A 13,602-nucleotide genomic window follows, 5' to 3' on the forward strand; every position below is an offset into this window, starting at 1 on the left:
AAGAGCAGATAAAAGATAGGTTTTCTTAATTTAGTTTGTCTTAAGATAATTTTACTTAAAATAATAAGGTGAAACTAAGAACCTTTTGTCTGACCAAAATTTTCATCCGAAATTTTTTGTACTTGAACGATAACTAGTGTAGCTTTTTTTCTACTACGTTTTTGACAAGAATTTTAATATATAGGATAAGTGCTGTGATTATTAAACGTTTTTCTTTTTTTGTTTAATAATGAATATTTTCTGGAATATTAGAATTTTTGAAATGAAATAAAATACAATCAAATTATGAAAATGAAAACTTAGCAATATTTTTGATATTAGATCGGTGATAAAATGGAAAAGAGAGTTGTGTGGCAAGACACCTTCAATGAGCATGTTATATTGTGCTTCAATTTATATCTAATTTGGATATGATACAGGAGGTAAATACAATCAAATTGTGAAATAAGGTTCAATAAAATGAGGAAAACTTAATATTTTTGATCGGTGATAGGGGAAAAAAAAAGAGTGGTGATAAAGAAGGAAAGAGTTGTGCGGCATAACACCGTTAACATTTTCACTTCATATATTATGATTTAAATTGTGTTAATACGATGGATTAAGTGAAATAGGGAAAGTTAAATCTTGCTATCTCTCCAACAGCTTATTTAGATAAATAACTCTTAAGAAAAAAATTCTCCATTTGACAAAGGGCGAGTCTACTACATCCACCTCTAAACGTTGAAAAGGGAGGGGGGTTAAGATCATAAAGGATGGCACAATAAGTGAGGCTCACTTCAGCGACCGTGACCTCCAGGTCATCTGATTTTAATCTAAAGAAGAGCTGGGAATCGTTTGGCAAAGCGTTTCACAAAGATGCGGGTGGGGACCTCTATCGGTAGGAAGTAGCGACGATGACGAATAAAAAATTGCAGTAGTACAGGTGGAAATAAAAATTAATCTCTCACTTCTTTTTTTCTTTTGCAGAAAACCGTTTAAAGCCTTGGGCGAATTTATACGATTAAAAGTATACGGGATAGCACTTCATGTTTTCTTCACATAACTTCATTTTTCGTCATGGTAGAATAATTTCACAAGATAGACAGTTTTATTTTGACAATTTTCATAGAAGGGGAAAGGGTCCATAAAAATGTGATAACTACTTTGACGACCTTCTAAAGTAATTATCAAACTGCATCGAGTGTGTCCATGGCAATTACTTTTTCAAGGGGGGGAGAGGTTCATAGGAAGTGCTCAATGTGATGCATTGATGAACCACATTTCTTTCAATTAAGAAATTTATTTTAACTAGCCCGTTCCCTTGTCGTAGTGGCTAGCTATATATAACAAGCCACTATTTTATTAAATAAATTTAAAATTTATAGAACATTGAGGTTACCCCTGCAAAGGGCGATCATTATGGGGGTGGTTAGCTCTTAATCAGTAAGTCCAATAAATCCAAAATGAAAGTAAGCAAAAAAACAAAAAAAATTATTGGAATTTTTTTAAATCATGTTAATAATGTTTTTATGTTTAAGAGCATAACGTGAATTAAATAGAGTGAATTGTTTCGTCGATTTTTATTTATTAATTTCTTCTTTTTTTAATTCCTCTTTTATTATAAGTCTATCGGATGCTAAGTAATTAATAGAAATTCTACTCTGACATGAAAGTCTGATTCTAAATCTTAATATATTTTTCACACATATTTTAATTGATGACTCAATTTATCAGAAACCTGTTATAGCTTTCGTTTATTTACATGCAAGAATTTATTTACTGCCATAATTTTATAATTAAAAAAGTCTTTTAATTTTGAGTAAGAGCTTGCAATTGAATCAAGATGTTTGAAAACTAAAGCTAAATATAATGTTTTCATGGTTGAACTTTATTTTTTTCTGCTAATGTAAGCTATTTTCAGGAAAGTTACTTTCAGGAGAAATGTCAGAAACTTGATCCGACGCTGAAACAGATTGTACATCAGCATTTAAAATGTGGACATTACGTTTATAACTGTTAATATTGTACAGATTTTGTAACACGGGGTGTAATTTCAATTCAGTTTTATGTGTTTATTTTAATTTAGTTTATTATCTAAGTTATTATTACTTTTTTTTTACACTTTAAGATTTATATTTTATACACTTACAACTTAATGATTTGCAATATATATGTAGGTTTATGTACGGAATGTTAAATTAGTTTTGAAAGAATAAATTCCATTCTAAGTATGTAGTCATGTTTAGTGTTTGAGAAAAAGTCTAAAGATAAAATTTAAAATTTTTTATTTCTACTTTATTAATCCAATGAATGTTACAAGGCCATTTTTGTTCTTCTAAATATCACTTTTTTTTGCATTTATTAATTACCTATCGTCCAGTAGCAAAAATCATTCAGTACGGTAATTGGCGCTGCAGATTATTACAGTATTCGCAGATTATTTTCCATTTAAATTTTCTTTTCACTTTTAAAAAGCCAACAAATTGGGAAAATTGTTGAGATTCCTCTTTAAAATATCTCTAAACTTGTTTCGAATAAAAATTGTGAGAACACCGCAAAGAACAAAATATAAAGATTTTTTCTTTTACTTGATAACAGGCTCAACTGTTAAGGTACTTATTCCATTATCATCGTAAAATTCAACTTTAATTTGAGCATAAAATTTTTATGCAAAAATTTTTAAGAAAAAATTTTACCACCTGTATGTTAGATATAAGCTGAATTTTTATGATAATAATAACTGTTATAACTGCGTTGAGGTCGCAAATAAATCTGGATTTTACAAAAATAGTGCTGCGGATTCAATAGTTGGAATAAATTTTTGTTTTCGTAATCTTGAGAAAAATCCCACAGCTTTTAAACTAATTTAATAGTTAGAAATGTTTTGAATCTTAAAATATGAAAAATTTCACAAACATATTCAACTACGTATTTTTGAAACAAAAACTTAAAATAAATCGGTTCAATTATTAATTTAAATATTTTAAAATATTGCAATTGTTTAAAAAAAATTTTAATTTTTTCTCGGAAAAGTATTCATTCGATTTATTTCTAATGATGCGTATATAGTATATAAATATTTAACATATAAAATCGCACACATTAACTTTAGAATTTAAAAATTTTTTGGTCATTGATTAAAGTAAGTAATAAGTATATACCTAAAATTATTTTTCATTGTAAAGTTACTTTTAGAAAAACAAGGTTTTTATTAATGTACAAGTTGGTTTTATTCGCTTTTAGAGTTACTCGTGCTAATTTAAACTCTTACTCTAATTTACCGTAACACTAATTTAAACTAATGTCAATACATCGATACCCTTTTTAATCTGATTCTTTTATTTTTTAAAATATTTATTTTAGTTTCCGTTGTATCACTTGTCCATTCCTTTTCACATTCCACAAAGTTGGATTATTACCTATTTTTCTGTTATTTACAATTTTTTTATTAAAGTAAAGCTTTGCTTTGCTATTATTGGTCAATTATATTTTTAGGTATTGTGGTATTTTTGTACATTTACAAGATAATGATCACACATTATAGAGTACGTTTCTTGCCATATTACATTAGTCGTTAGATTAAGTATCGACTGTAATTAAAACAATGAGAAATAAAAGAAATACTTATACTTATTTAACTTGGCTTAGAAGAAATACAATTTTAAATGCCGAAGAAAATTTAAATTTCATCGACAATAACAGATTTCACCTATTTATTTCAATAAAAAAAATTAGAGGACAAAAAGAAAGAAAAAATTCCTTGAGAATGAAAGATTACCAAATTTACATATTAGCACAAAAGTGAAAACTTCTTTTTTTAAGATCTCACTTCGAAACATGAACCACTTATTAGTGACACTGATTTGGTGAAAGGGATTCTATAAATCACTTTAAAAAAAAACGCGGCTAAATCTTCAATCAAATACACCAGCCCATACAAATTACGGCAGAAACGGAGTTGGTGGTCATAAAATCAAGTCATCTTTGAGGTCAGTCATTGTATTGTACTTTATTTATTTATTTTTTTAATCTATTTTTGCAGATATTTTATTCATTTATTTCTTTTTATTTTATAACCTGCGCACGCCTGACCTCTTTCAAACTCCACGAGGAGGTACCAGGTACGATTATCTTTGTTACCGATGTTCGAAGACTCCGTTTTAATTGGGAAATTGTAATAACCATCTGCGGTTGTTTTAGACGTGACGTCACTCGTGACGTTCTGCTTGACTATTCCTGTCTGCAGTGTCTGAAAGATGGACTCAAGCGATAATGATCAAACCTATAATTTGGAGCGTTTTTCGCGGGAAGAGTGAAAACATACTTTTCTTCCGCTTCTAAAAAAAATCCATTCATTTCCTTTCAGTTTCATGTATTTGAGTTATTCGTTTTCAACGAGTTCAAAATACAAAACAGCTTATTTCGTCGTGCGGCATATAATTTTATAAGGTACAATATATTTATAAGTTGAGCCAATTCATATACTGTTAAAAAAGTAGTTTTAAAATTATGCAAAGTAATAAGTTTGTAACTATCATAATAAAAGTTAAGAGTTAGTCTCTCTTATAATTTCAGAATCCTGAAGTTTGAACAACGGTTGCAAGGAGCAATCTTTGTTCCACGATACGGAGCTTTTGGAGTCTACTCCAAATTTCTTCAACTTTAGAAGAACTTTATCAATTAACGCTTGATTTTTCGATTCTTTCAATTTATAATTTTCATGTGAATCAATATTTTAAATATTTCTCTCCGAAAATTAAACAACAATAAAATAAAAGTTAAAATCTTGAAGAATAATAAATTACGATTCACGGTTTTTACGAACTTAGGGAACATTCTTACTGAATGTGGTTTGATCATTCTACTTCAAATGCACTAATCAAATTCTCAATTTCTAGATGTATATTTTACATAAATTTTTATTTTGTTAAAGAAAGTAACAAAAAAATATTGCCGGTGCAGCATTGGAAAATATTTTGTATTAAAATCAAAAGTCTGTTTGTAAAACATTTGAATTCTACTCAAAATCGCTTATTTATAACAAAGAGAGAAGGAAAGAATATCTTCACTCTGAAAACCGATTAAATTTTTCAGTTTGTTTTCGAACGCCATCGTCAGAATAGTAAGGTGCGGCGTGCTGAAGCTCTGTGTCTAGGAACTGATCCAATCTTTACATTATTCAGAATTTTTGATTTGCCCATTCAGTAGTTACACGCAAAAGATGAATATTTCTCACAAAGTTAGTTTGACTCATTTTTGATTTTCAAATTGCAAATTAGAGTTACTTATTTGGAACTTATTTCTATAAAGTTAAATAATCCACTAGGAATTTTAAAAAAATAGCTATTTGCTTATATGTAGTGATTTATAAGGGGAATTGCTTGATCGATCTAAATCTTAACTCACTTTTATTAAGTCATTTTTGAGATGTCTTTTGAAATGCGTTTTACAAAGAAAAGAAAAAACATGCATTCATTGTTCTCCAAATTTTATTGAACCATTTTCTTAAATGAAATATAGGGCTCTAATTGTAACTGCTAATAATTTTTTTTCCTGAAACAACGTTCAAAACACACGAATAAAACTCTTTCTCAATAAGATGTAAAATTTTAAGAATAATACGAAATTAATAATTCTAAATCGGTATGGGGATTAACTGTCTTGCACAGGATTAATAGAATATAAGAAAATCCATTTTATCTACTTTCGAATCCCATAGTCGTGGATATAAACTGACAAAAAAGAAATGGAATCTAGAAAAAAGAATAGCATTGTTCATATTACAAGAGTAATTATTTTTTTATTGCTACAAGAATATCTTGCAATAAAAAAAATTAAATTCTTACTGAGAATTTTTAATAAAATGTAAATGTTTTAATAATAATGTACTTTGTAAAATAGCTCCATAGCGGTTTATTGTATCGAGCTTGTATATTAAAAGATGGTTTTAGAAAGTGAGATAAAAAAAGTCTTAGAAAGTAAAGATATCTTAGAAAGAAACAAAATCTTTAAAAAATAATAATAAATGAATTAAATAAGAAGAGAGTCTTGAAATTTGAAGTTTTCAAAAATTTAAATTACGTGTATCGAAACTTTTTATTTATTTATTATAACTTTTCGATATTAGATTTTAAAGTCGAGATATATCAAATTTTTTTTAAAAAAGAATGAGCAAAATCGCTCTCAGAGTTATTTTCTTTGACATCATTCTATACCTGCAATGCTTTTTATTTATTTATTATTTTCTTTCCGATTGTATGGGCAGAGATATTAAGGCAATTGTACCCCATGCCACTTGCGTGCAAAACTTCTCCGACATCTAGAGCTTATACATTGTAACCTCTATTTATCGGGGGCCTACTGAAAGGTGTTTTCAACTGCAAACTTGAAGAAACTCCAAAACGCAACAGGTGCTTTTCGGTTGAGGGAAGCTTAGACTTTCAAGGAATCACAAAGGAAGATCTGATTACCTGTAAAGGTACTTTGTACAAATTTAATCTGTGCTATAAGACAAAAATAGTTGAGTTCAGTTTTCGCTTAATAAAACTGAAAAATTTAGTTTCCTACTCGCTTCGCTCACTGATTCCGACGATTGCTACAAAAAATTTTTGTTTCTTTACTATAAACAAATAAATTGTTTCCTCCAAATAAAAAAAATGTATTCAATTCCATAATGTTTTGTTGTATTAGTTGTATTAGCATAGATTTGATTTTCGATTTTGTGGGAATTAAATTTAAACCTAACCCTTCTTAATTCTCTACGATTTTGTTTCTTAAACCTTTCAAGACCAGTTTTTTTTTTTCAATAAAAAGTCATAGCGCTACATAGAGCTATCCCAGTACTACATTATAATTAATACTTTAACAAATCAAATAATGTAAAAATAACTATATTCTGCCAAAATAATAAAAAAAAACTATTTGGGCAATTGGGGGGAGCGGGGGTGGGATGAAACATATATGTCCCACCGGTTTTCTTAGACGGGACACATATGTTCCAGTGCTGTTTTCGTCTGAGGGACATATATGTCCCGGTAGGACCGAAAAAGTTTAATTTCAATTTAATATTTTGGTCATTAAAAAAATCAGAAACTTTTTTTGGTCAAAGAGATTTATTAGTAATAGTGTCTTAATAACGTAAATTCCTCATAATGTTTTATAATTTTGTATTCATTGTTTTAATTGCATATGTTGACTGGACAGAGTTTAACACAAATCTCAATATTTAAATAAATATAAATTGTTGACAGTTTAATAATTGTAAACCGGTTGGCTAATATTTTACCGATTACAAATATGCTTGTCATAAAATAATATCATTAGGTAATCATAAAATATTATCACTAGGTAATCATGTAAAATAATATCACAAGGCTTAAGGAACTATCATAGTACTACATTATAATAAATAAAACACCGTCTTTAATTTTATGTCTTCGACTTGGAATAATAAACAAAATCAAATATACAAGAGAATATTGAGAAAGTATGATAAATAAATAAACTAGGGTTAAAGAAATAGTTTTCAGGTAAATAATGTACTATAAAGTTTTATTAATTTTTGGCTGATTACTACTCTAAAAATCTGGATCTTTTTGTAACAAAACTAGGTCATACCATATGAATTCCTGACCAATTAGAACGCTTCAACAACGATAGAAAACAGTTTTGTGCCATTGAGTTTTGTTATATAAAGACAAATCAGGCGCAATAAACCAATACGTGTTAAATTACCCATTTTCATGATAAAATAATACAATTAAACTGTTAAAACTTTAGAAACGATGTTGAACCATATAATTCAAATTTTTTTTCAACTTTAGTAAGGAACTAAAGAGGACCATACTATCGAACATATCTTAAACTTCATTGGATGATATGAACTTTGAATGGAAGCATGGTTCAGTTTAACATTTTAATAAAGTTTTAACAAATATGCACTGCTTTATGATTCAATGCACCATAATTATGGTTCAACAATGAAGTAATTTATGAGAGTTCATCGAATTTGAAAACCAGTTCTTGAGTTCCCACTTTAATATTTCTCAATTAAGAACTTGAAAAGCAACTAAATTTTTAATTCTGAATTTAATTTTCATTCATTTTAGAATTATTGAAACTTATTTACCTTCGTTTAATACAGTCTGGCATAAATAAATGAAATGAAATAATCCGAATGGAATTCTAAAAATGGGATAGCTAGAAATATGACGCCTCCATTAATAATTATTGCAAAAATGAAAAAAAAGAAAATCACACTAACTCAATTTAAGAAGGAAAAAAAAACGTAGTTTTTTCTTCTTCCTTTCTGGAAGCAAAAAATTTTGCTACAAATGAGATACATAACATTGCTTAATAGAATTCATAATTAAGGATAGAACAAACTTTTCAAAAAGAGATTGCTAATGCATTAATTTTTTTTTTATTTTAGAATTATACATACTTAGCATTTGTCCACTTTTAATGCAGCTAGAATAAATAAATAAATGAAAAGAAATAATCTAAACAGAATTATAAAAATGGGATAATTAAGGACACGACCCCTTGACGAATAATTTTATTTAAACAGCAAAATAGAAGAACAAAAAATATCATTAAAATGAATCCAGTAAACAAAAACGTTAAAATTATTTAAACTTGTATTATCCTCCAGCTCAGAGTTCAGGTTACGATTTGATTACTCTAGCTAGTCGGAATTCTGATTGACGATAAATTTTGTTTGGCATTAAAATGACAAAGATTTTGTTTGGCATTAAAATGACTAATATTCTAATGAATGATATATTTTACTATAGGTTTTTTTAGAAAAAAATTATGAATCTTAACTTGTATTTATTATTATTATAAAATAATTTAATTAAAAATAAGGCAATATTAAAAATATTTGTATATTTTTTTATCAAATTTTAATGTAGATTTTTAAATTTTTTAAAAACAATTTAATGAAAATAAGATAAAATTTAAAAATAATTATGTAATTTATGAATGAAACAAAATCAAAATTAAATGCCTGATAAAAATGAGAATTTATTAGTTTTTGGTTAAAATCTTGAAGAACAACAAAATTGCTTTGTATTATAATTTTTTTCAATGACAGTTTTAAAATTTAAAAATTTCCATTAGCCCAAAAAGAAAATTTTCATTTCTTTAAATTCAATGCAAAATTTACTCTAATTTATTAAAAAGAAAATTTAATGTACAAACAAAATGCTCTTAAAATTAGAAATATCATTTAAAATTCATTTCAAAAACTATTAAGACAGGTAACAAGATCTAAAAAATTGAAAAAAAAATGACAAAAAAACAACAACATACCGTCCTATTAAAAAAAAATTTAAAAAGAATTTTAAAAGAAATTCATTTATCATCAACATGCCTGATAATTAACTATTCTATTCTTGTACAAAATTTAAAAATCAAATTTACGATTTTTTTATATAGAGTAAAAATTAAACTATAAAAAAAAATAATTTAACGTTAGAAAATAGTTAAATTTCTTTGTTCAATAAAAGAACTCATTTTAAAATAAACCAAAGAATAACAATTTTTTATTAATAAATCTTCCCCATAACGATGTAGGTCTTTTGTTGCCAGTTTCCCTTCTTTCAGAGCAGACGATACTGGTAAGAGCTCAAGCGAAACCAAGAGAAGGCGGAATCATTTGTTGGTCTCGTCTTCAGGGAACAAGGTTGTCCAGAACACGTGAAGAAGTTTTGAGTGAGTTTGTTTTGTGTTGACAACAAATGAATCTCTTCTCATTTTCCACCTGTGAACTTCACCATTGTTGTTAATTATACGCTGTTTCATACAGATTAACTTGGGTTCATAAGAGTACGTTTTAAACAAGTGTCTAATTATGTGATTTTTAAAAGAAAACAAAATCTGCAAAGAAATCGTTTGGTAAGCATTTTTTAGATATCAAAAATATTCTATTTTTTTCATACGAAGTTCTATTATTACTCCTCATAATTATCAGTATAATAAGTTAGTACTATAAGTATAGCAATCAGTACAATAAGAATAATTATCAGTACAATTATAAGTATAATTATAAATATAATTATTCTATAAGTATAATTATTATTCTATAAGTTCTAAGTATTTTATTTTTTTCATATGTGCCAGTTGATAAATTAATTACTTATACATAAGCGTTAAATTCTTTAAACAAAATTAAGAACATATTTTTACTATTATTTTTTTACTTTATTTATTTAGAAAATCACGATTAAGAAAAAGAAGATGGTGATGGGTTAGTAACAGTGGCAGGAAAAAGAAAGTTTTTTTTTCTTCCTATATGGATTAAAATTTAAATATTACATGTATGATATTGGCTTCGTTAAATAGCTATGTATTATCAATCATTTATTAATGTAAATAGAATAACTTTCGGGCATAATTTGTTAATCATTATTTATGGACGAAGCATTTTTGTAAAATTAGATAATGAAATCTACGGATTCAAAAAATCTGCTTCATAAAGTTTACATTACTAAATTACTTTTACAAAATTATTTATAAAAAAATATTGAAGCTTTACTATTATTTATGGTAAGCAAATTACTTAAAACTAATAAATTTTACTTTTATAAAAGTATTCATAATGATTCACACTATTAATAAATGTGAAATTATAGCTATTTTAAATTAAAATATAACTTACTAATTTAGTTTCATTAAGGGATGAATATAACTCGAGAGAAGGCTGCTTTTTCATATTTTAGACTTCATCAAATTATTTTATATTTAACCTTTTTTTTTGTAAAATGAAGCTATCTGTTATCAAGTAAGCTTTTTATTCTTACTATTTTAATATTCAACATAAAGACAAAAGAAATCATTACTGTAATTTTATTGATTTTAATAATACAGTATAATGATATTGTTTTATAATTATCTATAAACTATAAAAATAAGTTAAAGGGAACTTTTTAACCAGTCTGTCACTAATTCAGTTTGTACAACTAATTGTACAACAATGCAGGTACAATTCAGTTTGTACAACAATGCAGGTACAGACTTTAAATTTGACTTGTTGAAAGGCCATTTGAGAAACTAAACCTTAAGTGTTACAAAAAAAAGGGGGGAACATACGTTTTTGCGAAAACTAATCTGAAAACGGTGTTTTTTTGGTGTTGTTGTTAATCATATTGTTAGTTAGGTTTTGTTGTTAATTAAAATAAGACTTAAGACAATTTTTGAGTAAAAAAAATTATTCCTCAACACAAGTTTGTAAGTTGTGTAAAATTTGAAGTCACTTTTAAGACATCGATTGTAGCAAATAGAAATATGGAGTTCTCTAACATGTCAACCTTAAGAATCAATAAGCTTAATCAAATTTAACCACCAGTGTCTTCACAGTAAGCTTATTTTATTATATTGTATAACATTTGAAAGCACATTTTAACAAATTAATTATAGAAAAAAATATGAATTCAGAATTCTCTCATATGCATTAAGAAATGACAACTGTTATCAAATTAAACGAACTAGTAAGTTTTTATGGTTAAATTATTTGATATTATTGCTTAAGATTTGAAAGCACTGAGAGATAGAAAATATAAACTCAAGATTCTCTTTTGTTTTAACACTAAGAAACTACAATTGTAATCGAATTTCTCAAATTAGTGTGTCTACATATTAAAATTAATTGTATTGTGTACTGATTTAAAATCAATTTTTAGCATACTTCATATAGAAAATACGAACACAGATCTTATAGCTATTTAAACATTGGAAAATGACATACCTTATTTTAATTTAACAAACTGCTGTGTTTACGAACTAAAAAAATTATGGAAAAATTACCGTAGTGTATGGTAACGAAATATCTCGTAAAAACAACAACAAATAAACAGAATTCTGGTTGCTGAAAACAAAATATACGGTATTTAAACCATTCATTCGGTAATTGTTCCGTTTATATAGTAAAGATTTACCTAAAATTCTGGTTTTCAAAATTATAGTTCTCTTTACCACGCATTTACTAAAAAATGCAAAATGGAAAAGTAAATTTTTTTAGCTCTCACTGAGGATCGAACCTCAGTTTTTCACAATGATAGATCAGTGACTTTAACCACTGAGCTGTTGTTTAGTAATTTATTTATTTAAAAAGCAAAGAGTTTGAATAGTTTATATATTTAAAATAGCTTTCTTTTAAAATTTATTATCAATGAAAGGAATTTCCTCTATAACTATTTTGAGTATAATAATACAGTAATAGCCATAAAAACATCATAATGAGGCATTATCAAAGCATCAATTAACGCTTATTGCACTTAAATCTTATTTTTACATTAATTGTTCAATCCTCGCAACATAAAGTAATATTACTCGGGGAAAAAATTCTGATTAAGTTATCGTACTGTACGGTATTAAAATTTCTGGTAAAAAAAAAAAAAAAAAAAAAAAAAAAAAAAAAAACACATAATTTTGGTTATTTAACAAAATATACGATATTTAAACCATTCATTTAGTAATTTTTCCGTTTACATGGTAATGATTTACCGGAAATTCTGTTTTTCAAAATATAGTTCTTTTTACCACAAATTTTGAAAAAAATACGAAATTGAAAAATAAATTTAACCGATTAAATGATTTTATGCTAAGTTTTACGGTATCATGATTAAATCACTAAATTTTACCACATTTTCCAAATTTTATCACACATTATACGACTATATTTCATTGTTAATGTTACCAAAATCATTACTAAACACTTCGGTGAAAATTACAGAGCTTTTTGGTGTGCCCATAGAGTCAGAAACACGGTAAATTTTTCCATATTCTGGTATTCTTGGCTAGATTATTTTGGCATATTTTTTTTCTCATTAAGAAACATAAGATGATTTATAAAACTATCTTATATTTTAATATTTTGAAACAGCAATCCTAATACGATCTAACAAATTATGTAGTGTATTTACACATTAAAATTAATTTATTATATTTTCCAAATAAACTTTTTCTCAGATAGATGATTTTAAATACATTTCTTTTTAACAGGTGTCTCTCCTCTAATATCCTGTCCCTATTGGGAAATGTGTTGACAATGAAATAGGGATCTATTGTGGTGACCGCACATAGTGATCAGTATTATGACCATTGTATTTACCAGCGGAAGTTCCCGCCCTGCTACCGACAACAGGATTTTATCTGTGGATATTAACCATGTGCAAAATGGACCCGAAGAAGTGAAATTAACGGGACGTGAGCTCGTCGCCCTTCCGAATTACGTTCGCAAAAATGTTCACCTTAAAATATTGGATTTATCTCACAATTTCCTCGGTCGAGGTGAGCCGGGCACGATTGCTCAACTCACTGAGCTTCGTCACATGACGAGGCTCAATCTCTCTGTGAATGAACTAAAGACAATCCCTTTGGATTTTTCTCTGTTCCCCTACTTGGAAGTGCTTTGTTTGGCTGGAAATGAATTGGAATACTTGACGGAAGAAATTGCAAATTTGACCAGGTTAGTATTTCTTTCACTTCTTCAAAATTTTCATTTTTTCTTTTTTATGAAAATATATAATTTTCTCTAATTTGCAAAATGGTTCGAAGGGTTGATCTCAAATATGCTAATGAATTAGTGTAGAAGACATTTTACTTTACGAATTCAGATAT

General features: G+C 27.1%; 1 protein-coding gene across 1 annotated transcript in view; it reads left to right on the forward strand.

The window, feature by feature from the left end:
- The first annotated feature begins 9,586 nt into the window (after positions 1 to 9,586).
- LOC107437232 (PH domain leucine-rich repeat protein phosphatase) overlaps positions 9,587 to 13,602 on the forward strand; it is a 63,519-nt gene continuing 59,503 nt past the window's right edge. The window contains exons 1-2 of the mRNA XM_043043284.2: positions 9,587 to 9,879; positions 12,985 to 13,450. Of these exons, the coding sequence (XP_042899218.1) occupies positions 13,077 to 13,450 (374 nt within the window). The 5' untranslated portion in view covers positions 9,587 to 9,879; positions 12,985 to 13,076. The remainder of the gene's footprint in view (positions 9,880 to 12,984; positions 13,451 to 13,602) is intronic.

This window comes from Parasteatoda tepidariorum, chromosome 10 (genome assembly GCF_043381705.1).
Source record: "Parasteatoda tepidariorum isolate YZ-2023 chromosome 10, CAS_Ptep_4.0, whole genome shotgun sequence".
Lineage (NCBI taxonomy): Eukaryota > Metazoa > Arthropoda > Arachnida > Araneae > Theridiidae > Parasteatoda > Parasteatoda tepidariorum.